General features: G+C 49.1%; 1 protein-coding gene across 3 annotated transcripts in view; it reads left to right on the top strand.

The window, feature by feature from the left end:
- Nucleotides 1-22317, top strand: part of PKNOX2 (PBX/knotted 1 homeobox 2) — a 186486-nt gene that overhangs the window by 113000 nt on the left and 51169 nt on the right. For all 3 annotated transcript variants that reach the window (XM_058544884.1, XM_058544883.1, XM_058544885.1), the window contains one exon: nt 11413-11552. In XM_058544884.1, coding sequence (XP_058400867.1) covers nt 11413-11552 — 140 coding nt within the window. The remainder of the gene's footprint in view (nt 1-11412; nt 11553-22317) is intronic.

Here is a 22317-nt window from a genome sequence, read left to right as displayed (position 1 = left end):
ACAGAGCAAAGTTCTCCCTTCTGTAGCTCCACCAGCAATTTCAGGACGCCATCTGGATTTTCTAGTGAAGCACAGCTTCTCCACCCTCACCTTACTATGCACGAGAACTCCTGCTATCAGCCACCTCTCGCCACTCTTCCTCAAACCTAGACACATACCTACCGTTCCACAAATGTCTTTGCCCTTGGCTTATAGGCGAGACAAATATTTTATCTGGTCTATTTATGCATGTATTCAATGTTTAGTATTCCTCTGTCTGCATGTCCCCACCATGTCAGGCTGCATAAGCATTTGACTAGAAAGCAGAAATCCCAGTGGGTCCTTGTCTGACCCACTAGACACAGCCCCCTCTGAATGTGGGTACTCAATTAACAGTTCAGATTAGGAGCAAATTAATAGGTAGGTAGCGAGGTGCTTACGTAGGATGACTTGACAATGGGTGATATTAAAAGAGTTTGGCAATTCACCAAGGATGCAGCCTCATTATTGACCAGAGGGAGGCGAGACAGGCAAAGTCAGAACTCAGTATGGGAAGCTCACTTTGGAAGGAAGTCAAGCATTTGCTTGGGACCCTTTGGCAAAAGCTGTGTTTCTTCATCCTTCTCCATCTCCCTGCAACCCTCAGAGTCAGGAGAATGGCGTTCAGGACTCCGGGAAACTGCTTGGAGATCTGGGGTCAAGATGATGCTATTTCTCCTATCCTGCAAGAGGAAGGCTAAGGCTGGGCCAGCCAGTCAGGGGAGGCCAGACCAGGCCAGACTGTCTCTCTTGTCCTCCGAGGATCTTCTTTCCCTCCCTGTCCTAGCGCTATTCTCACTCTGGGCGGGGCTGGGGGAGCAGACATCCTGGGGAAGTTGGATGGGCTTTGATCAGTCATTAGGATCCCCATGCTGGTTTCATTAACTGGAGGCAGAGGGGGTGGCTGGGGCCCCTGGCTGTGAATGGCCCCCATCCAGGCCACGCAGCTGTGACAGGCAGAAGTGAGTTCAGATGTTTTCACACTTTACATTCCTCTCATCTCTTTAAGGGCTGGAGCCCCCTGCCTTGCAGGGCCCTCTGCTCAGCTGCCTGTGAAACTCATTCGCTTTGCAGCAATAGAGTTAATTCAGCAGCTTTCAAAGTCCCCCTAAGCCTTTTCTGTGGTGGTGATTGACAGCTCCCTCTGCCCCTGGGGGTAACACCCCAGGGACCATATGGGTGACCTGCCCTCCCTTGCTTTGCCTCATCCAAATGGACTCCTCTTGCTTTTTTATTTTCTGCAGGGCTTTTCTTCTCTTTATGCATAATGACCACTCTCCCTGGCCTGCTTGGGCCACCCATGTCTTTAAACTGTACATATCCCTGAACTCTAGCTCACTCAAGACCTGGATTCTTCACGTGTAAAAAGCAGAAACAGCCTCCAGGTCCGACCATGGGGCCTTCATGCCCCAACTTAGGAGACAGTGGGCTGGCAACATGACCTGTAAGCTTGTGAAGAAACACTCAAATGGCCTTGTCTAGGTTTTTTATTTGATGAACTTACTACTTTGATTCTGATATTCACCAAAAACACAGAGATTTTATTGTCTATGCTCTCACCTCCAAGCAAGATGAGTGCCCTAAACAGTTACAAAAATAGTTAATGGCCCAGTATGCAAAGCTTAAAATAAATCAGGGAACAGGTGACCAAAGTCAGCAGCGGGCCTGAGGAGGACTTGGACTTGCCTTGCCTCCCTTCCCGGTGCAATCTTCTAGGAGCTCTCGTGTCTGTGTGGTGGGGCAGGAGGGGGGATGGGTGAGTAAGGGTCCAAGGGTGCTCATTGTCTTTGGAGTTTTTGGTCTGGAGGAGGAAGAGTGGGATGACTCAACAGTGGAAATTTAGGAATTCTAGACCTCTTCCAGCTCTGCTGCTGATGAATTATACTTGTGTAGCAAGTAATTTCAGTCCCATTTCTCCCATTCACTCATCCATTCAATATATACCGAGTGCTGTCGGTGGGTCGTCAGGCCTTGTGCTATGTACTGGGTATAAAACTAATAGTTCCTGCCCTCCTGGAGCTGATGGTCCATTTTGGGCCTTAGTTTCTGAGTTGGTAAAATGGGAATATCTTCTGCCACCTGTCTCACAGGATTGTTGAGAGCGTGGGTATGAAAAGTAGAGGGTAGTTCCCCGGGTGGTTCCCAGTCTCTGTTCACCCATGACCCTGACATTGATTTTTCACTCTGTCTTCTGTACATCTCCAGGAGCCAAGATTGGATGGAACTTTAATTACTCTGCTTTTTATTAGGAACACAGTAGGCATATCAAATATGAGCTTCTGGCTGTAAACACACCCCTTTCACACACACAGACATACACACACAGTGAGATTCTGATATGGCCCCAAAAAGGCCTACTGGAAGTCACTGGTTTGGGACTATTACACAAGGGAGGGGTCCTCCAGAGATGGATGGGAAGGGTGGGGAGCAGACAGTTCCCAGGAAAGTACACAAAGCTGGGAAGTGAAAGACTTGGATCCAAGTCCATAGCCTTCCTCCTATTAGCCACACCTCAGTAATACCCCAGACGTGCAGGCTAGGCCAGGGAACATTTTACAAGCCTCATTTTGTAAGCCATTGCCTACAAACCCTTTTAAAATTAATTAAGACCCCCATTTTACACCACTAAGTTAACTTTTCTGTAGTTTGTTCTCTCGGATAGGCCCTGGGATGAGAATGTAGGTGACCTAGCCTGCAGGAACCTCTTCAAGCTAAACTGGGCTGCCCCAGCTCTGCTGCCAGCGCTTCCTTTCCCTGAACTGACTGGGTTGGGGGATATTTGAAGGAGCCTTCATTGACCCCTCGCCTTTTCAGATCCCTAAGCCTTTTAACACATCACTCTCTTATTCCCTCATTCCGTTAGTCATTTAGTCGCTTAGCAAACACGTTGAGAGCTAACCAGGAGCCAGCATGGCGATGGGAGCTGGGAGACCAGTCCACTCAGGGAGACAGACAAGTAAGGGCCCTGAAGTGTTACAGGCGTTAGGGTTAGACACACATACAGAGGAGGCAGGGCTGGAGGCCACCTGGAGCTGGGGGCCGGGGGGGTTGAAGAATTCTGCAAGGCTTCTTGAAAGAGTCAGTGCTCCAGCTGAGTCCTGGAAAAGGGGTAGGTTTATACATGGGCGGGAGGGAGGCAGGGCTGGGAGACGTGGAGATTTCCTGTTGAGACGGCTGTGGGAGCAAAGGCATAAAGATGTAAATCATCGGGTGTGTTCAGGCAACCCTACATAGGAGAGTCTGTTGGGGTGCAGGCTCCGGGGAGGGGTGCTGTACCTGAGACAAGGCCAGGGTCAGTGAGCAGGCCTAGGCCTGGAGCGCCCTGTGGGCTGTGCTCTCCCCTAAAAACACCAGCCATGCCTCTTGCTGCCTTCCACCTGTTCAGGCCAAACCTGATATTTACCAACTGGCTTCAAGCTCTGACCTCCTCCAGGTCCTTGGACTCTCTCCTGGTTGTGAGGAAACCAGATCCCGCCCTACTGGCGTGCCTTGGTGCTGCAGAGTGCCAGCTCCCCAGCAAGCCCGGCCCAGCCCTGCTGGAGCCTCAGCGGCCCCTAGTGGGCCAGACCTGTGCAGCCCCTGACGTTCTCCAGAACACAAGGCTCCCAGTGGTGTGGTGGGCAGCTCCCACCCTGCCCGGGGCCAGATGGAGGGCTCAGAAGAGGGGGTGTCCCCTAGGAGGAGTGTCTGTGCTGAGTCATGCTGAGAAGGTGCAGGCCTAGGTTGTCCAGGGTTTGCAGAAAGGACCCTGTGAGAGATACAAGGGTGTAAGAGTCACAAGGAGCAAGGCCTTCTGTGGGGGGAAAGGTGTATGTAGGGGGACGTGGGAGGTGTGGGTGCCGAGGGGGGACAAGGGCAGGGTGTGGATGGGGGCAGGGTTTGGATTCAGAGGAGAAGGCTAGGAAAAGGAAGCATTAAAATGCTTAGAAACCAGGATTTACTGAGCACCCACTGTGTGCAGTGCACCCTCACATGGGGTCTCACGGGACTCTGGGAAGAGGTATTATTAGCTCCACTTTTACCTTATAAGGAAACTGAGGCTCAGAGGAACAGTCACTTGCCCAAGGTGACATAGCTGGTGATAAGTGATGTCCCTTTCACGACACCACAGCCCCCTCTCCCTGCGCCTGAGCCTATGCCTGCCCCACTCCCTGGGCGCTTCCAAGAGAGCAGGTTCCTTCAGTGGGGGCAGGGCCCCAGGACAGAGCAAAAGCAGCTGAGCGTGGGCTGCAGGTTGTGTGGGTTTTGTTAATAATAACCACCATATGCTGAGAATCTATTAATGCCAGCTGCTTTGCATACATTATCTCATTTAATTCTTTGCATACATTATCTCATTTAATTCTATCAACTCTGTACCTTAGGTATTTTATCCCATTTTATAAAGGAGGACCATGGATCAGAAAGGTTGAGTAACTTGCCCAAGTCACACAGGCAGACAGTCTAGCCAAAGCAGATGCTCATGCCAGCGCACCATGTTGTGTCCCGTTATCTTTAGCTCCCAAGAAATATGTGGTCAGGGACTGTAACTTCTCCGTTGCGGCCTGAGATATTCAGAGTCAAGAAGGTAAATCTGTAGCTAAAAAGGTACCATTTGGTAGGAAGGCCTACCCATTCTGTGCCAATCATCCTTGCATTCAGTAGCTATTTCGGACACTCTCTGTATCAGACACTGTGGCTACAACAGTCAACAGAGAAGATGTGGTGCCTGCCCTCCAGGACCCCACAGTCTAGTGGAGGAGAGAGACGAGGAAGCAGATGTGGCTAAACGGTGTGCTCAGGGCCAGGGAAGCACAGAGCAGAGGGCCTGAGCCGTTGCCGCTGCTCAGCCAGCGTCCACTGAGGGAGACAGCAATCCTCACGATGGTGATGGGAGGTAGGGAGCATCCCTGCCATTTCACAGATAAGGAGACTGAAGCCCCTAAGGGAAAGTTCCATATCCAAGGTTGCCCAGCAGTGAGGGGCAAAGGCGGGATTCCGTTCTATCTGATGCCAATGTCTCCTGCAAACCACCTCTGTGCGGTGCTAGAAAGACTCTAGCGTCATCCCTTATTCTGAGCCACGTGCTCCCATCTCCCATGAGCAAAAGAGAGGAACTTTGAATGGAAGCTGGCAGGAGGCATGGGCCAACCTGGATGAAGCCCCATGTGGTCAGGCTCCTCCGCAGCCTCTGAGGGAAGTGAACACAGTAGCATTGAGCCACCGTCAATTAATAAACCATGGGGACCTCCTACTTGGGTTCCACACGGAAAGACCAGTGTTTGGGGAATTGACTTGAACTCACGTATGAGAGGTTTGTTGGGGGATGGGGGAAACTGAGCCGGCAGTGAGGTCGGGGTGAACTGGATAGAGAACCCAAGAGCAGGTGCTGAGAGGGGAAGCTTCATTCTGATTCTAGCTCCCTTCCTCTTCTGCCCTTTTTCACTCACTTCCCATTCTCCTCTTCAAAAAAAAGTCATTAAATACCATAATTCACACGGTGTGATTTAATCAGAAAGCCCTTGGTTCTTGCCCCAACCTTTGCACAAACTCTGTGATCACTGGTAGTTTCTTCACCTCTGTAGGCTTCTGCTTTCTCATATGTAAAATGGGGGTGACGATAACTTATTGCCCAGGATTATTGTTCAGCATATAATAAGCCTATCGAGATATTTTATTAGCTCATTAGAACATAAGATGCCACTCTCCCCTACCAATTGGGAAAAGGAGATGCTTAACAGCAACAAAAGCATCCATGGGGCATTCCAGCATTAATGGAGGTAGGCAGGTGAGATGTACTTCCCAGCATTCTTAAATCACACCACACCACGGAGCGTCTCCTGCTCATTTGCATGGTCAGACTAGACTGTCACGGTGGCTGGATCTCTCAGCCCCTCCAGATTTTGCATTCCTACACACACAGCTTACAACCCCCAACTTTTCCCACTCTAATTTAGGATGGGGGTGCAGTTGGTCAGGAACTTGCATCTCAAGGTGTCACAAACCAGGAATCTGGGCAGGGCCCTTTCACTCCAAGCTTAAGGTAGGGCTGGTTCCAGCTAGGTGACAGAGAGAAGTCTAGGGGTTGTAGCCTCTATGGGAGGCAAGAATGTGGTGTGGTGCCCACAGGGTCTTTGCCCCAAGAAAGGACCCTCGGGTAAGAGATCAGAACCATAGAACCCTGTGTAGGTTCTGGACACGGCACCGCAGCTCATAGCCAGCAGGTCTTCTAGGGAATGCTGCCACCTTCCTGTCCATTCTTCATTATCCTGTTCTCTTGATTAATCCTCATAGCCTGTGCAGTAGGTATTATCGGCTGCTTTTTACAGATAAGGAACCCAAGGGTCAAAGAGGTCAGGACACTTGCCCCAAAATGCATAGCTAGTGATTGACAAAGGAACATCAAACCCAGGGCCTCGGATCCCCTGCTCCTTCCACTCTCTGAGGCTTTTCTGATCGCCCGCAAAGCTCTCAAGATATTGGTCAATTTTGCCTCTCCTCCTCTGTGCCTCAGTTTCCCTCGTTGAAAAAGGGGGCAGTCCCCCCCGACCTCTGTCTGTATGATGCCATACCCACACCCTGTCCCCAATTTGCTGCCGAGGCAGGATCTCCAAAGTGCCCTAAGGTCTCCTTGGAGGAGGGCTGGTAGTCTGGAGTGGCCGGTTCTAGGACCGGCTGTGGACACACCAGATGACCCCATGGAGTGTGTAAGGTGAGTTTCTTCACATGCCAGATGGAAGAGAATAGGAGAAAGTTATTTGGAGAGAAACCCTGACCTTAGTGGTGTGCTGGTAAATATTTAACAACCAGCTCTCTGGGTGCGGGTTGGGAAGAGGCCCTGCTATGCAGCATTTGACAATTTCCATGATGCCAGTGCTCCCACCATGGCCAATTTCAAGCTACCAATGTGAAGTCAATCAGCTTGCAAAATTCCTGAAAATGTAAGTTGGCTTTCATAGCCCGGAACAAGGGAGCTCCAATGTGTCATTTAATGGTCATGCCCTGCCTCTGGTCCACCCAGCCTCTCCCCCTGCTCCTGTTCTTTAGGCTGTGCTGCCCAGTAACCTCCACGCAAAACCTCACCACACGTCACCTCTATCACCCTTTCCCCCAGACCCTGCAGCAGGGCCTCTCCTTTTGAGCTCCAGTTCTTGGGAAATGGAGGTCTCTGGCTAGAAAAAGAAATCTATTTGGAGATAAATACTCATTCTCCAAACCTGGAGGAAATGCAGAGTTTGCTGAATTGGCCCCCAGGAGCTAAATAAATTTGAATCATTGTCTTCCTCAGACCACTCTGGTCTCTCTTCCTCCCCATCTACCCCCCTGAGCCCCAGTAACAGCCTCTCAGCTGGGGCCTCTTGGGATGCTGGCAAGTGACCACTTTTGATTTACATTTTCATTCTGTGCTTTCCTCTGTAACCCAGCAAGGCTTTCCCCCCACCTTTCCCCAAAGTCCTGCCTAGGAAGAGGAGGTGAGAGGAAAAGGAGCATCTCCCCTCAACCCACTCTCTCCCCAGAAGCTCATCTTCATGGAAGCCCCTTGTGGATTCCTTCAAAGACATAGGAAATTCACCCTTAGTGAGCAGAGCAGAGGACAGCAGCCTACCCTATATTTCACCCTCAAACGAGCTGTGCAGACGTAGCTGTGCCTTGCTTTATGAAAGAAGCACATTCTGGAAATCTCATGTTTAATGACAACAACCACCCCTCCATCTGGGAAGCACTTTAGAGTTTCCAAAGCACTTTTACATACTATACATCATCTAATCTGAGCCTCACGCCAACCCTGTGCAGTGGGCAGTGATTATTAAAGCACTCGGACGCACTCACAGCGTCAGGGACTTCAGATGTCGCCTAAGCCAGCTACCCAGCTAGGGAACGTCCATCCCCTCCCCAGGGGCCTGATGAATCAGTCTCTGCTTGGTCTCTGCAATAATGGAAACTCACCACCTCCTGGAGGCAGCCCATTCCAGCCTTGGAGAGCTCAGCGTCTTGGAAACTTATTTGGGTTGAGCCAAATCTGTCTCCATGTTATATAGATTTAATGCATTGTTTGTCATTTGACCCTTTGGGCCACACAGAACAGAACTGATATAATCCGATCCCTTGTTCAGATATTCAAAGAGGACTCTCATGTCTCTCCATCTCCCCCATCCTCCAAGTCTTTCTTATACATTCCAGATTCAAATAGTCCTTATACGATGTAGTGCAGAATCCCTCCCCCAGGCTGGTCCACTCTCCTCTACGTGCACTTTCCTGCACCTGTTTCAGTGGAGTGGATGGGACTAGGAGATTTGTGTGAGCTAGGCTTCTGTTAACACAGACTCAGAGAGCATTAGTTTAGATTATTTTTGTTTGTTTGGCTTTTTGACAGACACATTACACTTTGGACATATTGAGTCTGCTATCAACTAAAACACTACTGCTAAACCATGTCTACCCTGTTCTGCACTTATTTTTTTTTTTGGCTCAAGTGTTAGAAGTGTTAAATTCCAACTTATTAGATGAAAATTAATCTTATTAGACTTAGCCTGTTGCCAAAATCTGTAAAGATCTTTTGGATCCAAGTTTCATGTCACCCATAAATTTGTTGAGCATTTCTTCAGACACCCTCTAAATCACTGATAAAAAATATTGAGGCAGACAGCTAAGGGAAGGCATGTGGCACTCTCCTAGAGCCTCCCTCAAGCTGACATCTCTCCTTTAATTGTCATCCTTTGGCTGTATCTTACTAATCCATGCAATTGTCCCCGGGGCCACATCTCTCCATGTTTCCCACAAGAATATCATGGGAGGTACCTTGCTGAGGTCACTCACACCATCCATGTCTACCATATTTTCCTGATCTGCCAGTTTAGTAATCATGTTAAAGCCAGAAACTTGTCCTTGTGACCCCAGTGCCTGGCACAGTGCCTAGGACACAGCAGGAACTGGAGAAGTATTTGAAGAAATGATCAGTTGCATTAGTAAATGAAAGAAACTGGCCCAGATCAATGTGAAGATTAGCAGTACATATTTAGTTTCCCTGATTCCGTCTTCTTCCTCTGTTTTGAAAATTGGAACAACATGTGTGTCTACTTTCTTCCTTATTTATTGTTAGTGCCATCCAGGCAATGCTGACTCCTGGGGACTCTGTGTAGAGTAGAGCTGAATCCTGCTCCGTCTTTTTGTGCCATCCTCTCGCCTTCTGGTGCTATATCCGATAATGCTCCAGTGCTATTCACACGGTTTTCATGGCCATTTTTTTCAGAAGTGGGTGGCCAGGTCCTTCTTTCTAGTCTGGAAGCTCTGCTGAAACCTGTCTACCATGGGTGACCCTGCTGGTATTTGAAATCCTGGTGGCGTAGCTTTCAGCATCACAGCAACGTGCAGCCAACACAATATGACAACAGATGGGTGGTGTGGTTCCCTGACTGAGATGTGAACCCAGGCCGCAGGGGTGAGAACCCTAAATCTTAACCAGTAGACCGTCTCTTCCTTATAGCACCTCGTTAATACACATGACTCCTAAAAGGCGTAAAACAATTTGCTTACTGTTGAGAAAATAGGAGCTTAGGAAAGTTAAGAGATTTGTCCAAGGTCAAAAGCTAATAGGTAGTGGGAAACAATAGGATTCAAGCAATTGTCTGCTGGCTTCAAGGTACAGTGATGCTATGCCTAGCCTCATATACACTGAGTTTGGGAAAGTTGCCCCAGCTCAGCCAATAGTGACAAGGATATTTCTTCCTAACAAAAAATGATGGGGATACAGTATAGTAAAGCAGATATTATTTCTTTTATAGTCTCAATCTCGTTCACCATCCATCATTCATTAATTCTTTGATTCAACAAATACTTATTGAGCATCTATTAGTGCCAGGCTATTCTGGACCCTAGGAATATGATACAAATCAAGCTGTCTTGGAGCTTAAATTTTAGTTGGGAGTGGGAGAGAAAATAACTAAGCAAGTAGGTATACAGTATATGGTCATGGTAAGGGCTATGAAATAAAGCAAAGGAGGTGATCACAAGGGGCAGAGGGGTTCTATTTTACACTGAAGATGTGGCATCTGAGCAGAGATCTGAATGAAGAAAATGAGACAGCAAATCTCTTGGGGATATCAGCACCAGCAAGAATGTGCTTGTGTTCATGGAAGTACAATACTTTTTCTTCTAGAAAGCAGAGACCTAGAGCATGGATGAATTTTCCAGCTGTAAAATATCTGATTCTTTCGAGGTGTATTCATTCATTTATTCACTCGTTTTCTCAACAAATACTAAGCATCTACTCTGTGTCAGTTGGGTGCTGGGGATGAAGGTGTGAATATGGCTTTCATGCAGGAGGCAGACAAGTACATCAAGCCCAACAACACAGGTAGGAAGAGCTACCCTGGTGCTATGGACAGGCTGGTGGAAGAGAACAGGGGGACATGCCACCATTCATGACGTTTTAGGGATCCATTTGACCACAGAAAATATAACAGCATTAAATTCTGGAATGACGGTTATCAAAAAGTTTAAACACATTTAATAATTTCTTTAAATGAAATCTTATACAGAAAGTCCAATATATAATATTGAAAAGAGTTACTCTGATTGGCACAAAATTGGGGCCCTCAGGGCACCTTCAAAAACATGTATCATAGGATGAAAACCGCCACCCTGGATATTTGTTATGGCTGAGAACAGAAATCTGTCCATTGTCCACTAAAACTTATCTTCAAGTGCCCAGGTAAACCAAATTTGAAGAACCGTTCAGTTATCAAAGCCTTTAAAATAGTTACCTCTGGTTCATGTTAAATGGAATAAACCTCTGTCCAAATGAGAACTAATTTAGCTATTTTTTTTCTTTTAATTAATTTATTTATTTTTTCCCCCCAAAGCCCCAGTAGATAGTTGTACGTCATAGGTGCACAGCCTTCTAGCTGCTGTATGTGGGACGCGGCCTCAGCACGGCCGGAGAAGCAGTGCGTTGGTGCGCGCCCGGGATCTGAACCCTGGCCGCCAGCAGCGGAGCGCGCGCACTTAACCGCTAAGCCACGGGGCCAGCCCTGCTATTTATTTTTTTCTGTTCTTCAAAGTCATCAAATCAAACTTATTACTGCCCAGTATAGCCTAAATGACTGATATGCACAATTTAAAGAGTTCTTTTGTTTTTTTCTGCTTCTGGGCAGAGGTCACCACCTTAATTTGCGTTGTCTGCTGGTGCACCGCTTTGTTTTTGATGGTCCTAAATTGTTCTCTAGAACTTTCTTACTTGAAGAAAGGCCTGCTTTCTTCCCACTGTAGCAAACATACAAATGGACGCTCATTATACACTCACAATTCTCTTATCCACACACACACAACAGGCCAAGGTAGACCTCACCATTCCAGGTGGGGAACCAGCTGTCCTGGCTGCATTAACCTGCTGCCTCCTCTTTCTTCCCTTTGCAGATGACGGCAACTGCTCAGGCACCCTCCAAGGCCCAGGCTGTCCACATCTCGGCACCCTCGGCTGCTGCCAACACGCCTGTGCCCAGTGCCCCCATTGACCCCCAGGCCCAGCTTGAGGCTGACAAGCGAGCTGTGTACAGGTAGGAAACACTTCAGCCATGTTCAGAAACCCCCAACCGGCCTCAGGCCCAGCTCAGCCCTGAGAGATGAGAACGCAGGCTGGTGGGTGGGCTCATTGAAGACAATGGCCAGCAGCTGCTCTCTTCACCGCTTTCTCTCTCAAATCAATCCAGAGATCTCTCAGCTGGCCACTGTGGATTGACTCGAGCTTCCCGGAATTGTCTAGTGAGGGATATGAGGGCCTGGGCAGTATCTGCCAGGAGAACCGTTTCCTCATGCCTCTGGGGAGATGAGCCCTAACGAGCATCAGAAACCCTCAGCTCACAAACAGGCAGCTGCCTAGGGACTCTCTCTCTCTGCCTGTCCCACATTGTTGCCTTCACTCCAACAAGCCCACCAGAGCACTGGACATCTGATTGCACCATCCAGGCCTTGGTACTACACACACTTTACTATGCCCCCAAATCGTTGGGAGACCTTGTTAAGACACATATTTCTGGACTCCATGCTCAGAAATGCTGAATCAGTAGGTCAAGCTATAGGCAGAAGAATATGAACTTTTAAAAAGCATTCCAGATGAGTCTAATGCAACTGGTCCTTGGACCACATTTCGATTCATGACAGTCTGTTTTTTAGCAACAGGTGTTGTGTGCAACTGTGTAGGTTCTAGCAGCCTCCCCCAGATGGGGAGTTTGCTGGGAGCAGGCAGCTTGTCTCATCTTGCTCTGCGTCAGCCCATGCACCCAGGGCTGGGCCCTGAACTTTGCAGAGGGTGGGGAGGGGCTTAGGGAAATTCCTGTCTGTCTTGTGCACATGGTTGGGGAGAAGATGCAGTCATCTCAGAGCAGGCCTGACCGAGGCTCTAGCGGGATTTTAGTCATCATTTATCCATGGGGAGCCCACACCACTAAGAAAAGATGCCTGAATCAGCTCTTAGTACTGAGGTTGGACCTTGCTCATATTCACTTGTGTGAGCACATACGTTCCCAGGGATCAGCAAGCGTGGCTTCCCTCTGGCTGGGCATACATTGCCACAGGTGCTAATGCCAGTACATGTGGAATGGTCAACTGGAGATGAATAGGAAGAAGACTGATCCTCACACTCTCCAAATGACAGTGCCTTTATGGTAATGGTGGTAATTATTGCTGTTATTATCACTATCATTGGAATTATTTTTAGTTACTCAGATGAGCTGAATGCCTCTAATGCCAACGGTTGGGAGTCCAGAGCAGTGGGCAGCCCTGATCCATAGATCCTGGCAAATGTCCTTCCCTTGCCCTGATGGAAGGATGAAACTCAGGGCCTGGGCCCTGCTCTGCCCAATGCACAGGGCAGGCCCCACTGTCTGCGGGTAGAGAGCTCTGCCTTGGGCTGCAAAGTACTCCTGGATCTGGTCACAGCACCTGTCAGAGAGTCAGGGCACTCCTGTCCTCCCTTCCCTGCTTCCTTCACACTCTTTCACTGAACCCTTACTATTACTATGTGGAGGCACTGTGCTGGACTCCAGGGGAAAGAGGGTCAACCTATAAAGGTAAATGCATGGTCTCTTCCCTGTCTCTCCAGGAACGGACAGATATGCATACAAGAGACCAACACAGTGTAGTCAGAGCTTTAACGGAGAAGGCTTCACAGAGGAGGCAATATTTGAGTTGGATCTTAAAGGCTAGTAAGAGGGTTCACCAGGAGGAGAGATGGGGTGGAGTAGGACCTTCCAGGGAGAGGAGAGCCTGAGGTGTTCCAGGAACGGCCAGTGGCTAGAGCAGCTGGATGTGGGGAGATGAGGCTGCACAGGCACCTGTAAATTAACCTGTGTGGTTGGGTGTGTGCTTTTGTGGAGAGTGTAAGAAGGGAGAGGAGAGTACCATGCCTGATGGTCTGATGACTTGGGGGTACGGCCATCAGACTCCATTTAGATCACTGCTTCTCAAAGTATGGCCCATGGACTAGAAGCATCACATCACCCGGGAGCTGATTAGAAATGCAGAATCTTGGGCCCCACTCAGACCTAAGGGTTCATGATCTGTACTTTAACAAGATCCCAGGTGATTCAGACTGGTCCTAGGCACCTTCCCAGACCCCTAAGGGGCAGGGACCTGTAGTGAGCACAGATCATAGTCTAGAAAGACCCTCAGATTAGTGGTGTAACAAAAAGTTTCTGGCAACCTAGGCTTGACTCCCACCTCCTCTGTGTACTTGTCTCTCTCAGCTTCAGTTTCATAATACAACCTAATCAGCAGGTTTGGTAAGAATTCATGAGACAACCCATCTAAGCACCTGGCCCTGTGTCTGGTACAAAGCAGATGGGTTCACTTGTTCCCACCACTGTGCTCCATGGGATCCAAGATCCCAGGCTCATATCCCACCCAGGCCAAAGTGCAGGGGAGGTGGGTCACCTCCCCCAGGGAGCTGTGCAGCAAGACATCACTTGAGGACTGAAGGCTCATATCTTCCTTCAACACTTCTTGCTGTTCACCTTCACACCTGATCTTTACCTTCTCCCACTGGGCTAACCACCCCACAGCCCTTGGCATTTGCCCAGATTCTCTCTGCAGCCATCTGACCATGAAGGAATCCCAGGTTGGATGCCACCAACTGCCCAGCCAAACGTGGCTGCCCGGCATCTCAGGACGCCTGAGCTGACATCAACACCATTGCCCGGCTTCTTTTCTCTGTAGGCCTTCCTGCCCTGCCTCCTGCCCCAGGGGCCCCAAGGTTGTCTCCCACAACCACACCTCTCCTATTAGTACCAGCTGCCCTCTCTACAGCCATTATGGGATGACCAGGGAGGGAGCTCAGCCTCCTGTAGGTTCGGGTAATTTTAATTAGACTTGCCTGCCTGGGGCAGCCTGGCTGCTCCAAAGCACATCAGGGGGTCGGCGTTTCATGTCAATAAATGTAACAAGAGCCTTTCGATTCAGATTAGCGCCCGGCACTGACTTTTTGGAGCCCCCACCACAGCCCCTCCCTAAACCACAGATGAAGGAAGAGTGCGGGAGGCCCCTCCCTGACCAGGCCCCTGCAGGGTGGCAGAGGGTCAGTGTGACAAAAGGGAGGGGGTGTGCCTGTAAGCGGAGGGAGCCTGCCCCCGTACCCCTGAGGTTTTATTTGTGTATAAGGATGTGTTAATGAAATGTATTGGTTCCTTCTGTTGTGGAAACTGTGTGTGTGTGTGTGTAGGGTGTGTGTAGGGGGACGAGGGGAGGCAGAGTCTGTCTTTAATTGGATCATACCAGAGCATCATCTGGGCTAATCAGCAAGGCAGCCGGAGCTCCCGCTCAGATGAATGATTGCTGTCTAATCCAAGCAGATCCCATGATTGGATGCACATCGTGGGTAATTGTGTTTGTGGCCCAGGAGCAATGCTGAGAGGGGGTTTGAGGAAGGAGACTCCGTGGAGTGGGGACCTAGGTTTGGATCCAGCTCAGTTCTCTCCTTCCTCGGCCCCCACTTCAGCCCTGGGGTTTATCCCCCCAAAAGTTGAAATTTAACTTGGACCACTCCCCACCACCTGTCCATGCCAGAGGACTGGACGGCGTTAGGTACTGTACGGGACCTGGGGGTTAGGTTGCCAGCAGCTCGGAGACAGGGCCAAGAGGTTGAGGTTAATCTAGCCTTGACTCTCCCTCCTCCCCTCCAGTCTCCTTCGTTCCCCTTTGAAGTGAGTGGGTTCCCATGGAAACCATGATGTCCTGGGGAGCAGAAGAGTGGCGGGGAGCTAGGCCTGGCCAGGTGCGAGTGGGGGAGGAGCCGGCTTTGCGGAGACTGCTCTGCTAAAGCATTGGTTCTCGCCCCTAAGGCTGAAAACTGCCCTGAGAATCCAGGAAGTGGCCCAGCAGGCACTGAAGAAGTTACCTGTTATTGACAGGAAATGCTGGGCTGGAGGCACGAGCAGTGAGAACATCGCGGAGGCTGCCGTGCTTTGCTTCTCCATTAAAAATGCTGAGAATTGAGCTGCGCATCAGGTGGAGAGGGTGCGATGGCAGCTGCAGCCTGTATTTCCCCTTTGTGGTGTCACTCACAATTGAATTGATTGTGTTAACATTATTTCTGTTTCCCCCACAGATCCTTAACTCCATGAGGGCAGGGTCCACGTCTGCTTTATTCATTGCTTTATCCCCAGCGCCTTACACAATACCTTAGAGTCAGCAGCTTGGACGAAGTCTGTACTAAATCAGTGCTTGTTCAATGGGCTCATTAAATAGGCTAGGCAGTACCCCATAAATACACCATGGTTCTAGGCTGCTGTGCTAGCAAACTGGCTCTCAGGGGCGAGGAGAGGGGAGACCCTCGATCTGTAGCATTTGCCGATTTCCGTGGTGTAAATGCTCCTACCGTGGCCCATTTCAAGCTACCAATGTGATGTCACTGAACTGAGTTGGGAAGAGATGAACACAATTGGCTGTCGCCAGCTTAAAGTACAACCCCCGCACAGGTAGTCAAGTTATAGGTGCACAGTCTCTGTTTTTAAACAGGTCAGCCCATCTTATAACTGACTCTTTGGAATGGTTTTATTCATACCTTTAGCCATGACTCTGCATTCCTTGGTCCTCCCTGGCCTATCTGGTCTACTCCTGGGTTCTAAATTTGAAATGTTCTCTCTTAATGAATTAATGCTTAGAACAGTGCCTGGCACAGATAAGTGCTTTATAAGCGTTGCAATTGTAATTTTCACCTTAACCCCAAAGCAATGAATTTTCTCCTTCCTAGGTCATACCCAGCACTATCGATCTCTTTCCATCTGCTTGAGCATAGCCCATCCTCACCTCAACCTCCCCACCTTCTCCAAGTTGATTCCAAGCCTTTCCTGGTTTGTCCATTAACAAACTCCTTCCTGGCAGCTCCAGAAACCCTGTCTCAAACCAGTCTTCTGCCTCCTCTTTAATTTCTCGGCTGTCAGAATCTTGACCTTTCCATGTGGCATTGCTAGTTCTTCACACCGCTCTCATCTCTCTATAAGCCACAAACTCAGAGCTTCTACCTATGTGCTACCTGCCCTTAGCTAGCTTATGCTGAAGTCCAGTTGTACTTCCATAAAAGCAATATACATTTCTAAAGCTCTGTTTATATCACACTTGTTACTGTCTCATTCAGACTGGGTTCCTCTAGAATCCACACTCATTCGGGGAAAGATCAGACCAGGCGATGGGCAGTGTTCGGATGGCTCCCTTGAGACCATCCTTCTAAAGGTAACTGAAGTTCCGGGCTTGATCCTGATAGTCCTGTAGCTAGAGGTGCAAATGCAGTGGAGTGCCGTGCTGGGCAGTGGGATGAGCTCTAGAAATAGACTTGGTGATAGCTAGCTTTGTCACCTTGGGCAAGTTAATCTCTCTGAGCCTCTGTTTTCTCAACTTTAAAAAAGAAAATAGTAATAGCTGGACTAAAATTAGATAATGTATGATAATACCTGACACACAGATCAGTGTTTGCTGCATGGGGTGAGGGTTTTAAACAGAGCCACCAGCAAGTGTTGTGTTGGCCAGTTCAGGATGTGAAGTGGTCTGGTGCCTTCAGGGAGGTGGAATTCAGGGTCACGAACATGACCTTTAGACTTAGATTGCCTGTGTTTACATTCTGGCTCCACCACTGGGCACTAAACCTTTCTGGGCCTGTTTCCTCATCTGTAAAATAGCATCTAAAAATAGTGCTATCTCCTCATCAAGATTGTCATGAGGATTAAATGAGATCATGTATACATAAAGTGCTTGGTAAACAATCTGGCATATGGTGAGCACTCTGTAGGTCTTAGCTGCTCTTAGATGTTGGTGGAATGCAAGCTGGGGGTGGTCAGACTGGAAGGTGAGTGCTGAGAGGTGATGCAGCCAGAGGCAAGATGGAGAGGGCTCCCATTGAGTGGTCTTCACACTGCAATTCAATTAAACATTCATTGAGCTCTGCTATGTGTAAAGTATTGTGTTAAGTTCCAAGAGGGGTTTTGAATAAAGAAGAATCAGTCCAGGGAGTGGGAGAAAGACATAGAAAGCAGCTATAATATAAACTTGGCACATAGTATAGGCTCAAAAAAGTATTTGTGGAATTGACTGCAAGACTCTGGCCCACAGTGCAGTGTGGGAAAGTTGTACTGCTTCTCCCAAGGGAGGCGAATCCTGAGGGAAAGGATGACCAAGCTGCCTTTCCTAGGGCTGGGCTGGTAGATGGGGGAGGGGGCATCCCCTAGGTTTAGGGCTGGACAGAGGGGCTGGGTCCTGTGGTGACAGTCCTCTTTAGCAGCTGCCTGGCCAGGACTCTGGGAACTGGCACCTCCTAATGAAGTGTCTTTGAGGGAACTCTTCCACCTTGTGACCAAAGGGTGTGCTGGCTCCAGAAAGTTGACCCTGGGGCTTAACCCTGTGCCTTCCCTGGCACCGTGCTTGGTCGTTCCTGGAACGTGCTGAGTGAGGTGGCCTGAGAATGGTATGGGAGAAGTTCAGCCATTCCAAGCAGAAAAGTCAGGACCAGATGCTCCGTGCCAGGGCTTCTGGACTAGGTGCTGGGAGCAGATGTTTTAGGCTGCGTTCTGGGCTGGGCTTTAGGGGCTGGGAGCTCTAGCAGACACTCCCTGCTTTTGGAAGCAGCTGGATTCACTGGCATCAGAGAGAACATCTCAGCTGTTGAATATAGTCAGGGGAGAGATCCTGGTGGAGCCATAATCTGACAGTAAAACCATGCTCAGTTCTCCCCCGGCACTGTTCCCTGCCCTTCCTGCCAGCATCTGAAGGCCCCCCCACCCCCAAGCCCAGCCTCCGCATATGCTGCTGGCAGGCACAGAGGCTGCAGCTGCCTGGCCCAGGGAGCAGGTATGTTCAGCGGCGGTGGGTCCTGCTGCTTCCACAGCTCACGGCCTGGCCTAGGCAGAGCTGAATAGTCCAGGTACCCCGCCGAGACAAGGCACACTGATAAGAGATCCAGGAGCCTGGAATCCCAATGACTTTTATCCTCACAAGGTTATGTTAGGATTAAAGAAGATAACCAATGCTAACAGCTGACATTGCTTAGCACATAGAAGGCTCACAATGAATGGTGGCTACATTTGTGAGTAGTTACTGTGACAAGTACCAAACTAGATCTGTCCTCCTTACTAGAGGGAAGACAATCAGCAATTGGACCTCCCACTAGTGTGAATGGGGTGGGGTGGAGTGGGAGGAGAGCCAGCAAGCTGGGCTTTGAGGGCTCGCATGGCCAAGAGTTTCTCACCAGGGCTGGACTAAGCCAGTCTTGCCCTTCTTTTAAGATTTTCCCAAGAACTGGTCCATTTTGTAGCCAAGTGGAAAGAACATAAGACTAAGCAGCCTAAGTTCTGACTCTACCACTGGGCAAATCATTTAACCTCTTTAGATAAGTTTTCCTATCCCACAGGGTAGGCATCAAATGAGAAAATGAAAGCTTTATAAAAACGTTGAAGCTCTCTCCCAACACACAGAAGTATTATTATGAGAGAAGGTTCTTTTGGAAACTCATTTGATAAGACAGAGATTCTCATGTGCTGCAACTGTCTTGATGCTGGAAGGATAAATATGGCAGCTCAGTTCTGTGACCTCAGAACACATATGACTCAAGGACAGGAGAGAAAAAAAGGAGGAGGATGAAGTGATTCCAATAATGGTTCAAAAGTAGCACATGGAAGAGAGAGAAGAGCACAAAATTTGGAGTTTGCATACCCAGGTTTAAGTCTCAACTCAGTTACTTATTGGCTTGATACAATTATTTAATCAGTAAAATGGGAATAATAAGAATATTGGGTGTTTAAATGCAATAAGCACACGGAGAAGCACTTTGTAACTTACGAAGTGCCACCAAATGTGTGTGAATATGTGTTTAGTCACTGCCAGTCACCAGGCAAAATGGATAGAGTGCCCCTTCCCACACCATCCCTGCCCCCAAAGAGCTTCCTCACTGGGGACTGGCTGAATCTCTGGTGACTTACATAGAAGTTCTGATTGCCTCTCACTTGCTGCCTAACCTCCGGAAAGACACTTCTCTTTTCTGCGCCTGAGTTACCTCTCCTTCAAATGAAGGAGCTGGACACGAAATCCTACCCAGTCTCAAGTTTTAGGTTCTTTGTATTCTTGCCCTTGCAGACTAGCCTTAACGTTCACTTTGTTAAGATTTCATATTTATTTTTTAAAAAATGTACAAGGAGGGAGATGTGTGTGTGTGTGTGTGTGTGTATGTGTGTGAGTGTGAAGAGACAGGGACAGAGCAGACTGTGGCCAGAACTTGCCAGGAATGGACCTGTCCACCCACCTGGGGGAGGAGCTGGTTGGAGCCCAGGAACCCTAGCAGATGTAATTCTAATTTAGCAACAAGAAGAAGTCCTCTCCAAGGCAACCCAGGCGAACACACCGCCCACTGGGCAGGACTAAAAATACACCCGCATGGTTTCAACGTCACACCTGAAGTAAAAATACATCCAACCAGGAGCTGCTGGCTTGTTCTCCCACACCCCACTCTGCTCTCTCCATCTGGTGCCTTCAAGGGGAGGAGAAGTGGAAAGCTGGGTGAGCACTTCCTCCCCACTCACTCCCCTCCCTCCAGGACCCTGCCAGCCCCCACCCCCCACACCCCAGCAGAGCCCAAAGAAGGTCCTTTTGTAGCAACTGTGGCTAGAAGCTGCCAGATGGCAATGTCAGATCTGAGTACCGCAGTAGGAATGGATTCTGAGCCCAAAAGAACTTCAGGACTGTGTCTCAGAACCTTCCTTCCCATAATCAGTGCTTACTTCATTCATTCATTTGTTCCCATTCATTCATTCACCAAATATTTATTGATCCTCTGCTGTGTGCCAGGCACTGTGCTTGACCCTTGGGAATTCAAAAAGAGATAAGATGAGATCATGGACCAGAGGAGCTCACCATGGAGTAAGGAAGACAGTCTGCACAAACAACTATAGTTAGTAGAATTTAATAAGTGTCATAAGGGAAATAAAAATAAATTCTTACTGGCAGCGCTTTTTTGGTTAAAGAAATGAGATTCTAAGTTCTGATAAATTGTACGTTGACTCTCCTCCTCCTCTTTCTGCACCTCTATTTGAATTGGCATGTGGGCTTGTTTTCCCTGCCAAATGAGTCAGTGGAGATGGGAATATAAACGTATTGGAGTGGATGGTGTCAATGTTGCTCTGAATAAAAAAGGTGCCCTCACACCCTTCCAGGGAAATGGAACAAGCATTAATTGATAGCTTACTAACTGCCAGACGCTCTACATGTTTCTTCATTTAATCCTTACAATAACCTGTGTGGTAGGCAGTGTTATCCCTGTTCTATAAACGAGGAAACTGAGGCTCAGAGAAACTCAGTAACTTGCCCCAAAGCCACACAGCTGTCTGACTCCCAAGTCTGTGCTTGTTTCAGACCACACAGCTTCTCACCCAAATGGTGAGTGAGGTCAAGGTAGAAACCTGAAAGCATTTCCCATGATGGCTCAGATGAAGCAATGGTTTCTCTTGCTGGAGAGACCCATCAGGGAGCCTTTGTAGAAGGGAAGGCATTTTGGCTGGATTTGGAAGGTTACTAGAAGGGACAGGTAGAGACATAGAGACAGTTCATGTGGAAGGAACAGCAGTACAGGAAGTCTGATTTGCCTGAGCTAGTAAAGGGGGTAGTGAAGATAAGGGGACCAGGGTCCACCTGCTGTCCCTCCAACCACCACATTCTCTGTGGAATCTACCGAGGAGAAATACCAAAAAGAAGGCTGAGGCCACACCGTGAGCTCCTTGGGTGTTCATCTGAGGATGTTGACTTTATTTCATCAGCATGCAGGGGAAATTTCACTATAGTGCCCAGAATGAATACTTGTTATGGGCCTTCCGGCCCTGAGTAGATGCCCAGGAAAGGGACAGGGGGCCGTCCTGGAAGGTAGCTCTTGGGTATTGTCTCTGATTCTGTGATCCCAGTGACCTCTGACCTGGAGTACTAGAAATCAAATGTCAAAATGCCGGCCCTTGGGCAGAGTTTCCAGGGTGGTGGGCCTTTGGCAGCTTGAGGCCTCCACTGTGTGTGTCAGTAGAGACTAGGTTGGGAAATCAGAGAACCAGCCTGGTTGCTGCTTCCCCCTCTCCGCCCCACCTCACCAGCAAACAGACCAATGTCTTCTGCAGCAGTCTGACCCCGACCAGGCCTCTGGTCCCACTAGCTCATCACTGAGAATCTCTACCCAGAAATTTTGCTCTCCTATCATACATTCCACCCCTGGACCAACCATCCTCATCCCAGCTAGGAAGGGCCTGGAGGCTCTAACCCCCTGTCCCCAGTGGAAGAAGCAGCCAGGGCCCAGGGAGGGGATGAGTGCAGACACTGGGCCTCCTCTGTCCACCTCCCCCAGCTGGGTGAGTCTGGGCTGTGAGGTGAGGTCCAGGACACGCTTGGGGGCTCCAAGGTCAGTCACAGGGAGAGGAGGTGGACAGCCAGGCAGGCTGCCACATACTTGGCTGGACCCATAATTGAGGTCTGCAGTCCTGGCCAAGGTCACAAGGGAAGGGATGGCTGAGAGGCTCAGAAGTGACGGAGTGGCATGACTGTGAATCACAAGGTTTATCACCCAGAAAGAGCACTCAACACTAATGTCTCCCCCTGCGTGTGAGCATCCTTGCCCCCCCTCAAAGTCTGTGGTGCTCTGTTCTGTCTGCATGTCTGTTCTCTGTCTCTGTCTCTCTTGTTCTTTGCATCTTAGCCTCTCCAAACCTCTATATTTTTGCATTCTTTCTTTTTCCTGTCTCTGTTTCTGGTCCTTTAAGCAGGAAGAAATGTTTAAAAACATTTTTTATACACCCAGGTTGTCCAAAGAGAAAG

This window comes from Diceros bicornis, chromosome 7 (genome assembly GCF_020826845.1).
Source record: "Diceros bicornis minor isolate mBicDic1 chromosome 7, mDicBic1.mat.cur, whole genome shotgun sequence".
Classification (NCBI taxonomy): Eukaryota; Metazoa; Chordata; class Mammalia; order Perissodactyla; family Rhinocerotidae; genus Diceros; species Diceros bicornis.
This window is presented reverse-complemented; position numbering and strand designations above follow the sequence as displayed.